Genomic DNA, 17964 nt, shown 5'->3' with positions numbered 1-17964 from the left:
GATGCTGGCAACGCATCGTCTTGCCAAGCATCCCCCTTCAGACCAGGGCTGCATACAGCACTCAGGTTTGGCATTATTTCATCTAAATTTGCACAGTGTTTCCACCCTGTTGCGGCCGCCTGCAGAAGGGAGGGAGAAGGTCGGATCCACATCCCATCTTCCCTGCACGTTTCAGGCATCAGGAAAGTCTCCCTTCCTGCTCTGACCAAGGACATTTTAAAGACAGCCCGCTTGTTGTGATCAGCTCTGATTGTAGCTTTGCAGCAGTTAAAAAGTCCCCCCTGGCTCCAGCATCCTGATGCTGCATTTCACTCTTCCCGTTAATGGTGGGTTCTGTTTCTTTTATTGCCTCTTAGTAATCGTTTGACGAGCTCTCACAGCAGGACTTTGCTCAAAATTATTCCACCCTTCTAAACTTCTTCAAAAACTATCAACACTTCATTACGACACAGCACAGCTCCCATTCACAACATCTTTTACTTGCAAGGAGCAGTGAGGCCACAGGACTGGGCAGCTATGCTTGGTTGGGGGCCCAGGTCATCTCCCAGTAAGCATTACTGGGCCAGATGCTGCCCAAAAATGAAAGGTTACAACAGCCTTGCAAAAGACCATTTGCAACTTTGCAAAGAAAGGTTGCAAGAGCTGGTCTCTCTGCGCCGGTCAAATAAAAGATGCTCCATCTTCCTTGTGTGGGTTGCCTGAGAGGCAGGTTTATCTTTGGGAGGTGGACAGCTCATGGTCATCTGCCCTTTCCTTGCTGTGGTGAAAGGCAACATTTCATGGCTTCCTCCCCAGCCCTTCCTTGGTGACCATAAACTCTTTGAGCCAAAAACATGGGCTGCAGTGCACTGGGAAAGCCCCCTCCCACCAGTAACAGAGAAGAACCAACAGCAAGGACTTACCATCCATGTCGAGGCGTTGCATGATAATCGCCAGCTCCACCTCACTGGGCATGTATCCCAAGGAACGCATTGCCATGCCCAGCTCCTGCTTGGATATAAAGCCATTCCCATCCCTGTCCAGCACCCGGAAAGCTTCACGGATTTCTGTAAAGGAGAAGGAAAAAGAGAGGAGTTACTATGGTGGAAGACTCCCTGGTCAATGCATCTGAACACATGGGACACGGAAGCAGCATATATTGCCTTTTCTAATGTTAATGATGCGTATCGATCATATCAAGTCGGTGTAATCACGATATGTTCATACACACATATACGTGTGTGTGTGTGCGCTCATGCATGCACGCCTCTGTATGCAGATAGATAAATACAACGGCATCCACACTCATGCTGCCTGTTTTCTGTGCTAAATATAATTGCACAATTATTTATTCATCACACATTGAACTCCGTTTCTTTCTGCAGCATCTGCCCTGGACTGCTGTGGGTGAACCGTCCTGATCTACAGTAAAGTCTCCCTGCATATGGCTGCACAGCAAATCCCAGCCCCCGGGGCTTCTCCAGCAGCCCTTCTCCAAACCCCTCAGCATGTCTGCAAGGCAGATTTACTTTATGTCACACAGGCAGACCAAGCTCTAACTTTCTCCAACAAAACTACGTGAACAGGAACAGCTGGGTGCTGACTGCCTCCTCTGCAGGGTATGGAGCTCTGCAGCCAAAGCCTGGATGGGCACTTTCTCCCTTGTCCAATAAATACGGATGTACATCTTTTAAACCATACCTGGGCAATTTCCATCTCTCATTCCTCTTCATAGCTTTTCTCTAATTTATAACTGTTTTACAGCAATAAACAGCCTCGGATCAATAAAAATGCTGACGGCATCAAAGGAATCACTTCCATCATTCTTCCTCAGCCTGGCTCATCTTCTGACATCTGACTTTGTTTGGCTTCTTAATTCAGGCATATCCCCCTCCAGCCTTTAATAGCCTCTCTCCACTCGTGCAGCACGCTGAAAGACACCCACGCATCCACCACCTCAACAGCTCTGCACGTTTCCCACTCCTCAGACCACTCAACTTGAAGCCCCACCACCAAGCTCCCCAGATCTGACTGTTGCAAATGCCAAACAGAGAAATTTTAACATTTCAGCCAGCTGGGAGCCTGTTTACTTGAAAGGATTTTGTTGAAGGTGGGGAGAGAAAGAGGTGCTGATTTCTTAGTTCTGGTTAAACAGTCTTTGTACCGTGCTGTGGAGAGGAAAACAAAGGACGCTTTTATCATCTCTTTTGGGAATGAGGAAAAACCAGTGTGCTGGGGCCCGCTGCAACTTTGCTCAGAGGAGTTTAATCTTTACGGGAAAGCATTTCATTGGAGAAGTGGGAGAGAAAACTCAGCAGGTTTTTTGGGGGGGAAAAAAAAAACTAATTAAAAAATACTCTATTCTCTATCAGGAAACAGATTGGATGGAAAAAGTTTGTCCAGCACTGGGTAGTTCAGGCATTAAGCCTCAGATGAGAAAATGTTCTTGGTCCTGCCATGGACTCTCAGCATGTCACCTCCCTCTGCCCTCTGCTCCCAGGTGTAAGGGAGGCACCAGCCCCCTGCAGCGGGGCCACGTGAAAGGTAACGGATGGTCCTCAGCCCTCCCGGAGAAAAGCCGGGAGCATCATAGCCCACCAGGAAACAGTTGCAGTCATGTCTTTGCTAACAGGTTATTTAAAGCCTTACAATTCAAAGGCTGCTTCTAAATCACCTCACATCAAAGTTCAGCACCTCCCTTGACAACACCAGTGCGTTTGCAAAGTCTGCTCCAATTTCCATGTGCTGCTTTCTGCCGTGTGTAATACCCTGGTGATGTGCCAGGGCCAGGGCACCTCTGTGACCCACTGCTTAATCTTTACCACAACTGTGGTTATCATAATGAGATATGATCAATTTTTAATCCAGCCAAAGAGCCCACTGACGCAAAAAGGGAAGATCCTATTAATTCCAATGAATATCGGGCCAGATCTGTAATATCTACACTTCGGGTTCAGGTATGCATCAACTGTGGCTTCTTTAAAGTTAAATGCTTCACCTTGTCTCCCTGCCGGGCCAAGCTGGTGTAAGCTCAGTGATACGAAAAGATGGTGAGGCTGTTCAAAGCAAGCTCGGCTGGAAGTATCAGTACATAACGCAAAGAGCCTTTGGAGTAGGAACGAATCCCATTAGACACTGCCAGCTGTAGTGAAATCTATTTTCATATGCTGTGCTGAAAGCTAAAGTGCAGTAAATATTACATTGAAATCAATTAATTTTAAAATAAACTTTTGACAGCTGAAGGAGAAAGAACTAAAAATATTGCAGGGAGCCGAGAAAGTATTTTAGAAAATAAAATGAATCTACCTTCAGAAAAGTTTACATGCAAGTTAGACTGATCCAAATTACATGAATAAATTGCGTCTGTACAGGGGCTCTGCTCTAGGATATCCAAATGTCAACGCCTAGTTGAGCATCCTCTCCAGATGCACTGATTTCAGAAGACGCATTTAACAGCACCACAACCTTTGAGCCTCGATCAGAGGAGAAAACCCCACACATTTGGGGTCCAGCTCTTTTTCATACCTGTCAGAAACCTGAACTTTTGACCAGGCCTGAAACATCCTTCACACTTCAACTCCTGACCCCAAATGGAGGTTTTTTCATCATTCTATAAATACCACTTGTGCAGAGGTATATTTGAAAAGCTATTTATAGGTTGAACACACTGTGCACGAAGCAGCTACGACCTCAGTCGGTGCCTCCTCTTTATCTTTACATGTAACACCACTTCCCTATCAGCTTTTCTTTATAGTGGTTCCTTCTTGTCTGATGTACTCGCAGGTGCTGTCCTGCACAGCACCCAGAGTGTGAGCCACAGGCCTGAGCATCCTTCCCAAACGCAGCCGCACCACCTCTTCCCGCCGGCACTGCTGAAGAGCAGGTCCCAAACAGCGGTCCATGAACCTGTGGCACCCTGGCTGGCCCTCACCTTTATTTCCAGCTGTTAAATTTCATTACCCAAAGCTAAAAATACATCAGCACTTTCCCCATATGACTTTCCCAAAGAAGTTGCCATGGCAACCGATGCTCCTGGCTCAGAACGGGGAGTGGATGTGGTCCATGGAGTAAATCTCTCAACAAAGACATTGCCAGGGCTTGGGAGAAACTTAGAGACTTCTTCCATTTTGGCTGGAGGCTGCTCTGCATAGGGATGCTTTACCCTCGTCAAGAAAAGCAGAGCCCTGTTTTGTCTTTAAAAGGAAGAGTAAAGATAACAGGGGCGCCGGTGGCAAGGCAATGCTGCCCCAGCAGCTGCCTTTCCCCTTGCCCAGCCTGGCTGGCAGCAGCCCTCCACACTGAACCGAGCGCATGCATTCGGATTACACCTCCCTCGGGGCGTTAGCAAATATTAATATTTATTCCCCTTTCCACTATATAGTATCTTCTTTTACTCCCAGGAAGGTGACACAGAACTATATTAGAGTATAAAAGGGAAAAAAGAAGAGAAAGTATAGAAAGAAAGATTTAGAGAACAGAAAGTAGCCCATTTTGCTGATGATGGCACTGGCCTGAGCCTCAGAAAAAGACACTTCTTCTCAAGGAGCCCAGGCTAAGGCCTGAGTGCTTTTCTCCATGCCTTAGTTTCTCCAGCCCCTGGAAACAGTGATAGTGCTCGTCTATGCAAGGTGATTGCAATACAAAAGTGCTCACCTGACAGCCAGTGACTATTAGCAGCATTAAACCATCTCATTCCCAGAATGAATTCAAACAGTACCAGCAAGAAATGCTGCTGCAAAGAGACTTTGTCAGATGGACCATACACGATGTTTAACGCTGAACAGCGTTCAAGTGAATGAGGGGAGAGAAGGGTTCAGCACTCAGCCCCATCCTAACTAACATCTTCATTAATGATCTCAAAGAAGGAGCAGACACAACATTAATTAAATTCCCAAATAATACGAGGCTGGAAAGAGTTGCCAGGACAAAAAGTCCAGCAAGAAGAAAGGAGCGCTGTGCGAAGGGGCCAAGATTTCGGAGCAGAAGAGCCCTCACGTGAGAGTCAGCTGGGCCAAGGCAGGTATGGTGAGCTGGGTTTGAAAGCACATTTCTCAGGAAAGTTGAGCTCAGTGTTTTTCCCCAGGTGAGGATTTATGTTCCACGGGAGCCGAGAGCTCAGCACTCATTTCTCAGAGTTATTTGAGCATTCAAAAGCTGCGTATGGTTGCTTTTAATTCATTCCCCCTCTTTCCTCACATTTAACAGCTGCACCTTCCACCTTCCCTGTTGTGGAGTACCTGGCCATCTGACTACCCCCACACTCCTCCGGGAAGGAAGAAAGGAAGAATCAGGGGAAAGAATGATTTTTATTATTACCTTTCTGAAGGGCGCAAAGCAAGACAGTTGTCAAAGTTGGACCTGACACCCAGCCTAGAAAGTGGTTAACTCTCTCCATCTGCATCCAGAAAGATCCAAAGGCAACGTCCTCACCCACCCGCTCACATCGCAGCCGCTCCAGCCCTTCCCTCCAAAACACCTCTCCGCACTCACGGCTGCCCTGACCCTTCCCCGGCTCATCCCTTCTCCAAGTTCAGTAGCAGGTTTATTTACAGATGATTTCCCTCTGACTGGTAACTAGAGGCAACCATCATTATTTCTTGTTTTGCTTCCTGAATGAGAATGACTCACAATTCTCCAGGAAATAAATTCAGCCCGAGCCATTGGTGTCCACTAGCTAGCCTGGGGCGCTGCAGATGGTTTCAGGTTATTTCACTGCATACGAATACTACCATAATAAATTTTGTAATTACACTGTAACTACCATACCCTAAGTGCACCGTCATTACAATCAGAGTCCTATATGGTTATTTTCATTAGTACGATAAGAGAAGAAATACCACCACCCGAAATCTTGCAAGTCATCTCATTCACTTAATTGCAGGTTTGGGCACCAAAGTACAAACTGAATGATCTAAAAGCTGCAAATAGCACGTCCTTGAGTGAACTGTTAAGTGAGTCTCGTAACTACTATGTCTGTTTAAAAAAAATGGAAATTTCCATCCCTCCATCTGCTATTCTTACGCTTGTTTTTTTTGCTGCAAATTGCAACAAAGTGTCAAAATAACTACATTTTTTATCTAATGGAAACGCCCCCCCCAACATATTCCAATTGAAAGTGTCAAAATATTTCACTTGGTTATTCTCAATCTCAGCAAAACAGTTCAGCATCCCCAGATCAAACTCTTTCACTGCAACCTGGAGCCGCATCTACCTGAACGGCTGCAGCATCTTGCCGAGGCTCAGGCACCAAGTCCTGTCAGCATCACCAAAAACATGCAGCTGGCAAGGGGGCATAAACACCCGGGTTTAATAGTGGCCTCAGTGCTATGGCAGCTCGGATAGACACAGCTATGCCGAATGGGCAGAGCAAACCGGTGCTAGTCAACTTGACGAAGTATCTCAGCTCAGAAAAGTCTGCCTCACAACTGGGTACATCATCTTGTTTTTCCTTAGAGGGACTTTTGCATACATAATCTGGCAGATTCTTTTTTTCTTCCCTAGGAAAAAATGATTTGTGGAAATGACATTTCCTGTGGTTATGTTCCCAAACACATTTAACACTTGCCAAGTAACCTGCTGGAACACCCCATTACCATATAAATGCACAACATAAAAGCTATCTGCTGCTACTAGACACTCTCTTAAATGGAAGCTTTTCGTGCAGGCAACAGGGGCTGGATTGGGAATACTTGAGGATATTTACTCCGAGGGCAGACTGGCGTGGAGAGCAGCACTCAAATGCCTTCGCACAAGGCTGCTCCATAAATGCGGCTGCATCCCTTCTGCAGGCGGCGTGTGCTGAGCAGCGTGTGATTGCACGAGCCCCGCAGCATCGCACGGAGCCAGCAGGGAAGTGCAGTGCTGAAAGCCAGCTGTCAGGAGAATTTGGCAAAATAACAACTTCCACTTTTCCCTATAAATTTCCCTACTGTGGCCACAATTTCACCCAGGAGACAAGCAGGGCTCCCCTTCAGCTCCTCTCAATGCCAGTAGAAGGATGCACGGGGTTGGAGATGCTGTGCTGTGGCCCTCACTGTTAAACGGTGCAGAATAATCAAGTTTCCAATGCCTGAGAAAGGTACAGGCTGGTCCTGAGTGGTGAGGGATGAACTCAGAATGAAAGAAGTGAGGAGGTCAGAGAGGATGCAAATGGCCAGGCTGAAGGCGAGAGAAGAGCAGGGCTTGGCTTATGGATGTGCTTTGATCTCCATCTGTGGTGCACTGAGGAGGGCAGGGAGATGGAGGGGACATCCCAGGGACAGAGAAAAGCTATTTCAGGTGAAGAACAATATTGGTCTAAGAACAAATAGATATGAACAAATTTAGTTTAACAATTAGAAGAAAGTTTCAGAGGTGAGCAATGACTGCAGCATTTCAAAATGGGGCTTCACACGTTCTGGGCAGCTTCAGTTTCTGTGACCAAGTCACCTCCAGCAGTGGGAACCGGCTTCAGGGACCTCTTCCAGCTCATGCCCCTACTCCTCTGCACGCTAAGAAAATTTTGACTCCAAGTGTATCAGTGCACAGTGCAGCAGTCAGCATAAAAACAAGGTGATTTCATGTTAATTCTTACATGAGGGATTATGTACTGAGGTTCACCATCTGCCAATCCCTGTTTGAAAACTTTGCTCACATCTCTGGTCCTCCTGATGTATTGCTGCATCCTTGACTCTGTGGTTCCACTCTCCCAACCAAACAGCTCATAACATAGGTCTTTTTTTGAGCATCCACAATCAAACAAGTAATTACAAATAGCAGCATTAGGATGGGTATTGGTTGCATAGGCAAATGTCTCATTTCTAGTCATTGGATGGAAAGCATCTTTTTAAAGGTCTCAGCATTTTATGCAAGACTCCACTGCATATCACTGTCATTCTGCAGGAGATGGATGTGGATCCAGCACTGCGCCTCACGCCATTTCCAGAGGGGCATTTTGGTCTCCTGGCACAACCCATGGGACCCCGTGTGCCCGCAGGCATGTTGGGTGGGATATTCAATGCAACCATCAGGAGACACCCTTCTTTTGTTCCACACACAAAACTCTTCAGCTAAGAGAAAGGAGAGGGCTATGTACCTCGAAACACACAGATTGGGGCAAAATATGTAAATTCAGAGAGTTCTACAAGACCTGCACAGTCTCCTCTTGTGCTTCTTTTGTTCTTCTCCTGTCATGGATTATTGAGCTGCTGGAAAATTCCTTGCAAACAGCCCCAGAGGCCCACGCCTGTTTATCTCCAGGCAGCTGCAGCTCGGCCACTGCACACTGCTGGTGAAAGCCACTTCTGTCCTTGTGTGGACCCTGCACTGGTTGGGCTTATGGTCTTCTCCAGCTCTGGTGTCTGTGATGGGACTGTTACTAAGGTGAGCAGTCAGACTCAGGGTTTTTGTGAGGCTTTCTGGAAGTGTCAGAGAAGTGGATGTTCCAGGTAGAGTAAAAATTCATTACTCATTCTTGATGGAAAAAGAAAAGGAAAGGAAAAGGAAAAAGAAAAGGGCAAGGAAAAGGGCAAGGAAAAGGAAAAGGAAAAAAGGAAAAGGAAAAGGAAAAGGAAAAGGAAAAGGAAAAGAAAAAAAGGAAAAGGAACTCCTAATAATGAAGGAAGATCACCACTGTGAAAGCAGATAAATTTGAGATGCATGCTACAACTTTTGTTTACAACTTAAGAACATGCTACTAAAAAGGCAACTAAGGCGAGAACAGATTTCCACTGTTTTCCAAAGAAACCTCAGTCTCCTCTTTCACTAGTTCTTTTTATTAGGAAACATTCTTTATCCTTCCCTCATCCTTTACACACAGCAGGCGCAAAACATTTTCCCTCCCATGACACTACACCTCTTCAGAGAACCTCATGCACAGTATGTATTCTCCTGGGAACAGTTGAGCCACGTAGAGAATTGTTTAACTTCACAACATTTTTTTTAAGCTGCCTAGACATAAACCTGTAATATCTGGGAGCTGCTGATTTAGTTTATTGACATCAATACTCAATTCATCATCAGAAGTGAAACATTTGCTGGACATAAATAGGTAATGAGCTTAAGACCCTACCCTGCAGCATCTCAGAGAATGAGAGTGATTTGATTCAAGATTGCTTAGGGACATTCACATCTTCACATTAATGTTGAAGAGATAATGGCTGCCCATCTTTTCTTTTTTTTTTTTTTAATATATATAATTTGCATCCTGTACCAATTTACTGCTAGAACAGTCTTCATACATTTCTTACCAAAATGAGAGTTTCAGTCCGCGGTCTTGCCTGGCAATAACTGCGTAGGAAATATAACCTCTCCCATCATTTGTAGCTCTTTCCCTAGACTTTGCAAAGGTAGCTTAATCAGACTTTGAGCACTCTCTGTTGGAAATTTACGGCCCAATATTCAAACGTAGGTACCTGCCATTTAGAATAATGTCCTCGAAACAGCTATGCAGAGACCCATTTGTTACGAGCGTCTCAAACACCCAGAGAGTTGGCTCTGACAAAGATGATAAGTCGGCATCCTTCTTCCCATCGCAAAACAACCCTCGAGTCAGGACAGGCAGTACCTGCGGCAAGTTTTACTGGAGTTCGATTGCTTCCCCAGTCCCTTTGCCTTTAATTAACTTCCACGTGGCTACCCAGTGGCACATCAAACCCAACTTAATATGGCCTTACTATGGTTATACTAAGGACCAGAGAAGCATCTCCGTCCCTGGCAGTGGCTGCTCAGGACTTATGAGATGAGCCCACACACCTTCAGGGTGAGATATTGCTCATTGCTCTTCCAACTCCCCCAGGTGGGATGGGAACAACGCCTTGAGCATCCCCCTCATCCCTTTCCAATCAGCAGATTTATCACCTGGCCCTTGGATTTATTCCCACTACTTGTTTCTCTGGTATCACCACCCAAGATGAGAGACTGCCCCTTGGAAGGACCAGACTATACCTATGATTTAATGCTTTTCAGTTCAAAGTTGCCTGTGTCTGTGCATTTTCTATTCCCCAAGTCCCAGAATCTACTCCATCCCAGAAAAAGACAGTTTTTCTCCTTAAAAGCCGAAGTGATTCTAACACATGAATTGCTGCACTGAGAGCATATCTTGTGAACAGGAGCTCAGCAAACCAAATCTGACTTTAACACACCCTCTCCAGTTCTCCCTCTTCACCGTTTCAAGGCTCAGGAATAGAAGCTTCATCCTGCAAACAGCCGTGGCTCAAAAGGAGGAAAACTGCAGAGCTAGTTCCATTTTGAAATGAAACTTTCTGGGAAACACTCAATAACGCCAGAAATGCTGTCTTGGTCCGAGGGCCAGAGACAAACTCTAAGTTCTGCTATTTATTCACAGAAACTCAAACTCCAATGCAGTGAACTGAATTCTTATTTTCCTCTTGGTTTGGGACAGTTTTTTCCCCCTTATTTTCACTTCCAGTTGCACAGTAAAAATGGGTACCTCTTTACCTTCTCTGGCCGACAATCACTATAGTCTCCGAACTCCGCCGAGCACTTTTACCTCAAGGTGATCTTCATATGTCCACAAATCCCTGAGAAACCAGTAACAAGCTGACAGAAGAGCTGGGCTGTACACCTCGCTCCTCATTACCTGAACCCTGCAGCACCAATGCTCCACCACCTCCGTTGACACCTATTAATTACACTGGAAATTCCCTTAGTTGCCCAAACAGACTCAGAATCACCACCCGATAAAGAAGGCTGCTTTGAAGATGAGATAAAACCAAGGGCTGCGAGCTCTCAGTAATGCAGATGTGAGAGCTCACTGCAGGAGAAGGGGAAAGGAGAACGGCGACGGAGCAGCCCTGGATGCAGGCAGGAGGGATGCAGGCAGGAGAGATGCAGGCAGGAGGGATGCGGCAGAGGCACCGCCCAAAACGCGAGCTCTGCCGGGTGGTAAATTACAATCATGTGCTTGGCTGGGTTTTGGGCAGCTCGGCTGCGCATTGCCTCTTCCTTAGCCTTACAGCAGCCATGATCAGGCCACAATGGATCAAAAGGGTTAATTTCAAATATTCCGGCCGATAGAAAGGTGAGAAAAATACTGCAATAATCTGCCCTTCGGTTTGCTTTTCTTTTGGTGGCTTTGCAGTATAAGAAAACCAAAGCTCATCCATCATTCCTATCCAGGAATTGTTTCCAGAAGAGGCTTCACTGCAGTGAAGTTCCAATATTTCATGGCCATGTTATTTAATATTTTAAAAAGTGAAACCATAAATTCAAAACGAAATATTGCAGCATTACTGAAATGAAGCTCTTCTATTATTTTCAGTTGAAAAGGCCATTGTCAACAGGGAATGTAATCAAATCTGCATTTTTCTGATGGAAAATGTTTCCACCGGAAGAATTACAATCAGCTTGAGCTCCCCAGCTCTCTCCATATTGTTTGGTCCAAGTTTATTGCTTTACAAAGTATAAAGCAATTTGAGAAAGCTTTTCCCAACGTGACTGCAAAGCATTGTTGGAACGCGCTCATTTAGGGACAGGAAGCACCAAAACACACCACAGCAATGCTTTCAGCCTGTATGCAAAACTGATACAGCTTCAGCATTTTTTTTAGCAATTCCAAAGCATTTCCTTATGCAGATAGCAGAAAACTCATCGCAAATCACTAAAAAATCTGAATTTTGCCCTGGAGCTACATTATCTGAGATTTTCGTTCTCTCTGGCTGAAGGTGTATCTATAACAGCCGAAGTTATTCTGATACTGTATTAAGATCTGTCGGAGAGGGATGGAAATTTCTGTGGTCTTTATCTCTGGGCAGCATCCAGCCACACGTCCTGGCAGACGGGACATGCTCTATTATTCTGCATTTGCTAACCTCAACCTGTTATCTCACTGATACAGTATTGTGCTAGACCAGGGCTCCCAGGCTGCCCACATATAAAACAGTATTGGTCCCAATACAGATCCCTGAGGGACACCACTTGTCACTGATCTCCATCTGGACATTGAGCCATTGACCACTACCCTCTGGATGCGACCATCCAACCAATTCCTCATCCACCTAACAGTCTGTCCATCAAAGCCATTTCTCTCCAATTTGGAGAGAAGAATGTTGTGGGGGACCGTGTCAAAGGCCTTACAGAAGTCCAGATAGACGACATCCATAGTTCTTCCCTTGTCCACTGATGTAGCCACTCCATCATAGAAGGCCACTAGCTTGGTCAGGCAGGACTTGCCCTTGGTGAAGCTGTGCTGGCTGTCTCGAATCCCCTCCCTGTCCTCCATGTGCCTTAGCACAGCTTCTAGGAGGATCTGTTCCATGATCTTCCCGGGCACAGAGGGGAGGCTGACAGGTCGGTGGTTCCCAGGGTCCTCCTTTTGACCCTTTTTAAAAATGGGTGCCTTTTTCCAGTCACCGGGGACCTCACCTGACTGCCATGACTTTTCAAATATCATGGAGAATGGCTTGGCAACTACATCAGCCAGTTCCTTCAGGACTCTGGGATGCATCTCATCGGGACCCATAGACTTATGTAGGTTCAGGTTCCTCAGGTGGTCATGAACCTGATCTTCTCTTACAGTGGGAGGGGCTTTGCTCCCCCAGTCCCTGTCTTGTGGTCCACCCCCTTGAGAAGTGTGGGAGGAGAGGTTGCCAGTGAAAACTGAGGCAAAAAAGTTGTTGAGTACCTCAGCCTTCTCCTCGTCCGTTGTTACCAATTTGCCAGTTGTGTTCATCAGAGAGGTTATGGTATTCCTGAACCAAGCCATGCCCAGCCTGATCTCCAGCCAAAGAAAAGAGACAGAGATGCTATAAAGCCAGTTTAAAACATCTACAGCTGGAAATGTAAATGGATAATTGAAAGCTGCTCACTGTTATGAACAAATTTATTCTAGTGCTCTGGAGACTCGCATTTCTGAAGGAGATTAAGTGAAGCACGTCAGGTCACTGAGATATGCAGAGACCTGCTCAGGACTCTCATGATGTGAAAGAGTTTGCCTGCATATCCAGAGAGAACTTTTACTTATAAAGTGCTTCATAGTAGATGTAGGAGAAACTTTTCCAGTTTTCTTTTTACTATGTTTATCTTTTGCAGAAAACAGGAAAATGCTGTATTAGAAACCTTGCATGTTCCAAACATTCCCGGAGAGCAACTGAAATATTTAAATTTCTTTCCTGTTTGCTTATTTGAATGAAACTGTGGTTTCTACATATCAAAGGCACATAAAAATACAACATTCCTAAGAATAAATCTCTGTACTTGTTCTGTGCTGTGTACCTGAAAGCAGTCCTTGAGAATTCAATTGTAAAATATGTGTTGGAGGCAGGCACAGACAATCCAGCTTAAAAGGGATATATTCACTCCCAAGCTTTAAAGACTGCTTAAATAATGTTGAAGAATTTATTTATTTTCATTTTCTGCCTTTAGGTAACTTTTTATTTCTTTTTTTTTTCCTGTCCCAAAGACAGGAAGGAGTTTGGCAGCTCCTTCTCTGGTGAAATGAAGAGAAACATTGCTGGCATGGTGGAAGAGAAATGAGATTCAGGCTCTTTGCTAGTACTGACTGCTTGGACTGGGACACCAAAAAAGACAACCTAATTAGTTTAGTCCTTGCAGATCATTAGATCTGTTTGGGTCAGGATAGCAGTTAGCAGGGTAACTGTGCTCTGGTTCTTCAAGGTTTAACACTCTCTGAAGCCATTCATAGTGGGGTGAACATTCACTGAAGTTCATACATCAGACCTAAGAGCGATGCTCCCAGGCCGTACCCAGGTCTACCCACCTCCCCACCCCACCTCTGGCAGTGGTACCCATATGATGGTGGAGTTGGCAGTTTGCTCCCTCCATAGAGCCTGCTCTAAGCCTGGAGGTATTTAAGCTTTGAAGAAGCCAATGCCAACAGTCAATAAAGTCCCAGCAAGTGTTTGCCTCCTCTGGCTGGTGCAGTGAAACACATTTAAAAAAAAAAAAAGTCCAACTTTTAGGGTTAAAACACCCATTTTACACTGCAGAGCAGGCTCGATGCCTGGTGCAGAAGGATGGACTGTCTGCAAGGGACCCAAACTTCCCCAGCCACTTCAATCATTCAGCTGAGGCAGTCTCTCCTGGCTACAGAAAAGGCTACAAGGACTCTCAGTGGACACCTTCTCCCTCCCTGCTTTCATGAAAATATACCATGTTTTTTCCAGCCAGTGCTCTCTGGAGAGCATGTTGTGTACTCAGCCTCCTCCTCCTGTGAGGCTGGTACTTTGGTACCCATGACCAAAAATCCAGCTCTTCCTACAGCTGTCAGGTTGTACCCACTGTACACACCATGGGGGCATCCTATGTAGGGTGAGGTCACCAGAAGTCCCAGAAAAGGCTGAATTACTTGAGAAACAGCTCTTATTTTCCAACTTTAAGAGTAAACGTGGCACTTCACACCACTGCAGTCTGTGCACTGAACGCTAAAACTGCATGCCTGAGAAAGCAAGCCCTGGAGGCTTGGAGACATCTTCATCTCCTCTTGGCCACAGCTCTTCCACCAGTGGCCTTCAGCCAGCCTACAAGACACCATCCACTAGACCACAAGTGGTCTGGGGAGCACAGGTCCCCATTTCTGGCTGTGACTAATATGTTGCTTTACCATGAATTGAACATTTCAGGCTTTTAATAAGATACGGGAAGAATATCACCAAAAGGAGGAATGAGATGTTGGTAACAGAGAGAGAAGAGATCTTCCTTCCCTTGTCTGCAAGAGCTGCTCTCTTACCTGAGAGGGTGAGCCCACTGTCCAAGATGCAGGTCCTTCAAGCCATGACGTGGCTCCTCACCACTACCTAGCAGCCTGCACTGCCTCCTTCCCGCACAGCCCACCTTCACCCATCTATGAACTGTGCCTGCGGCATACATGGAAGGAACATAATGATAAGACACCCAAAGAGATTACTCAGGAGAAACAAAAACTACAGCAGGATTCACGTCTCATGGATCAAGGAAAATTTAAATGGAGAGAAGCCACCAAAAATGGGTGACAGCAGATGCACACAGTATACAGGATGGCATACAGCCCCCCTCTTTCTTCCACCACCTTTGGTGGAATTGAACCTGGTTTACACCATTCAAACAAGATAAGAATTTGATCATAGCTCTGATATCCCATGCATTGGTTCCCATCCAAACTAATGCCAACGTGAGCGCTGAACACGAGAGCTGCCTTCAGAGGTTTTTTGTTCTTGAGAAGGAAACAGCAAAAGCTGAAAGTACAGTAAGTCTCTTCAGAGAGGATGGTTTAATTAGCTGGTGTGATATCAAACCTGAATGACTTCTGACATACAATTACAGTGCATTGTCTAAGCTTGAAAAAAACATGTAACCTGCCTTTATCATCATTTCACTCTATGTTCACTTGATACTTTAAAAATATATCACGTGTTCACATTTCAGTGGCCATTTCTGTATCTCCTGGTCCTTGGAACAAATGAACATTTCTAAAAATAACATAAAAACTCATAACCCAAATACATATTCAAGTGCATAGACTACAATTGCCTTTCAGAGATGATATTAAAATTCAAATGTGTTCCTCCCAACTATGGAGAAGCCCAGCTTAAGTTCTACTTTGGAGGAAATAATTTACGCCCGGCCATCCATCTCTGCCTGGGAAGCAGAACAACACCTGAAGTGGGGGAACAGCCTTCCCCAGCACCGCAAGCCAGAGTGCAAAGATGACAAAGGCAGCTACGCCTTATCTATGTGACTTCAGGTGCTGGCACCCGGATGAATCCCTAGGAAAGATGCTACCAGAATACGGGTTATGGCTGGAAAATCCTCCAGCAGAAGTTTGGGCCTCTTCTCGCTCATCCTCCCTAGATCACTCTCCTCACATGCATCCCGGCTGTGCTCCTGGAGTGCCTTTCCTTCGCCAGGCTGCATCACTCCCCTCCTCTCCTGCCCCTCACGCCCACTATGCAAGTGTAATCCTTCTCCCTCAGTGACCCATCTCCTCCCACCCTCCGGCTTGGAGCCATTTGTAATTTATTCCCTTTCTCACACGTCAGCCTCATGCTGCCCATTTCAGCTCTTTCTCCAGTTCCCTCATTTCTTCTCCGCTGCCTCTTATGCACAGCGTGAGAGAGTCCCTAGCTGATTTCCAGCTGTCATTCAAAGCCTCCTTGCCATTCAGGAGCCCTGGTACTTCTCGAAACCAAAATGCATTAGGGATTATAAGGCATGATTAAGCCCAGACACACGTCCCCCCGTTCTCCGTACCCACCAATTCAGGGTGGGAATTAGGATGAGAGAGGCAGCCCATTAGCAAGGTGGTAATAAAGTCTGCAGCCACACTGCTCTGAGTATGCACTGCCAGGGTCCGTACGTGGATGAGGGAGCAATATTACCAGGAAGGTAAATAAGTGACTGTCCTCTCTGAGTCACTGCGGAGCGTGGTGGGTGTTTCTGGGCACTACGAGATCCTGCTTTGCACAGAGGCACAAAGCTGAGGTTCTCCAAGATACACAGGGTGGACAGGTACTATCTGTTGTAAACATAAAGCCAATTTAGTTGAAATGTACCTGGCTAAATATCTTAAACATAAAGGGAATTTATTAATAAGTCAGACTCAAATGGAGGCATAAGTAGAACCTCACACTGGGTGCAGAGTGATTTATACACATAAGCAAAATAGATCAGTCTCACATTTCTAGAAAAGGACACCAGATGTCTTTGACGTCATCTAAATTATCTCTATTTTTAAAAGTTACTCTTTTCCATTTGCTGCCAACTCAGAAAGTCCAATTTGCCAAGATAATATATCTAGTGTGGATGAAGATTTCCAAACTTGAAGTATGAGTCTCTTAGCAACCGTAGTACTCTTTGTATTAAAACTGAGCACAGTGAAACTGTCATCTTCTGTAGCCTTTTATGCACCTAATCAGTGAATTCCCATTAAAGACACAATATTGGAAAAACGGCATTTAGGATTCTAGATGCATACAGAATATATACACACATATATTCCATATTCTCTCTCCACAGAAGGATAGAGTATTTATAGTAGGTAGACATGTCAGGGAAATATGTGGCATATCTTATTCATGCAAGCAACTAGATAAGAAATGAGAAGCTGAATGTAACAAAAGGTGCAGCAAGAGCCGATAAGAAAAAAAAAATGAAATCATGGAAAGAAGTTTTTCTTCCATCTGGGTCTGATTCAAGTGGTGGCCTTTAGGCAGTGGGCAGGGGTGAGATAAAAGAAAGCCTCCCTTTTCTTCTCTGCTATGCTTTCAGCCCAGTGCTGGAAGAGCCATTTGATGCCTCCCTTTCTCCAAGCCTACAAGAGTTCTGGAAAGGGCTTTTGACTCCCACGTTCACATCTGCTTCTTCCATCCCGGCACAGAAGCTCATGGTCCTGGTAAGCTTTCCTTGGGTAAATAACACTTCAAGGTCCTCTGCAGGAAGATACGGTGTTGCAGAAGTACGTGAAACTGTTTTGAATGTAGAAGGCATCACACAAAGCATCTTCTTTCTCTGGGTCTTCTGTCTTTGTGGAGCTCATGTGCTGCCTACCCAGAAATTCTGGGCATTTTCTTTCACAAACATAGAGAAAACTTCAGAAGACAAAATGGAAACATTTTCTCCTGACACAGTAGTTCCATATAGATAGTCTCAAGTTTGTTTCTTATCTCCCTGCGTCCCTGCAGGGCTCTGGTCCCATCTGAAGACCAAGCCATACCTCCTCCCTCTGTCCCCCAGGACTCAGCCTGAAGGTGGCTTGACTTGGCTGAAATCCCCGTCCTCCCTGACCACACTGTGAGCAGGACCAGAGCCATGGGGTCTGCACATACGAGGACCAGGAGACAGGACCAGTCTGGGAGTTTAGGCACTGGGTACATTCCTCTGCCATGGGTTCTTGAGATGAGGACCCTGGTTGCTAAATCCCACAAGCCGATCCACCAGCCTGCACCACGGACCAGACTCACTTCGATGGCTGGTGGTGGCCAGCAAAGAGTGAGGGCAAGGAGGACATTTCCTCATCCTGAAACCATTTGACTTGAAACTCTGGACTAAAAG

General features: G+C 45.7%; 1 protein-coding gene across 1 annotated transcript in view; it reads right to left on the bottom strand.

Annotated features, from left to right (window-relative positions):
• The window catches only part of CALN1 (calneuron 1), a gene marked incomplete at both ends in the record, with an annotated part of 108575 nt that overhangs the window by 69090 nt on the left and 21521 nt on the right, over positions 1 to 17964 (bottom strand). The window contains one exon of the mRNA XM_082328035.1: positions 903 to 1046. Within this exon, the coding sequence (XP_082184161.1) occupies positions 903 to 1046 (144 nt within the window). The remainder of the gene's footprint in view (positions 1 to 902; positions 1047 to 17964) is intronic.

The sequence above is a fragment of the Platalea leucorodia genome (genome assembly GCF_965183815.1).
Source record: "Platalea leucorodia genome assembly, chromosome: 16".
Classification (NCBI taxonomy): Eukaryota; Metazoa; Chordata; class Aves; order Pelecaniformes; family Threskiornithidae; genus Platalea; species Platalea leucorodia.
Note: the sequence above shows the minus strand (reverse complement) of the source record. Positions and strands in the feature narration are given on the sequence as shown.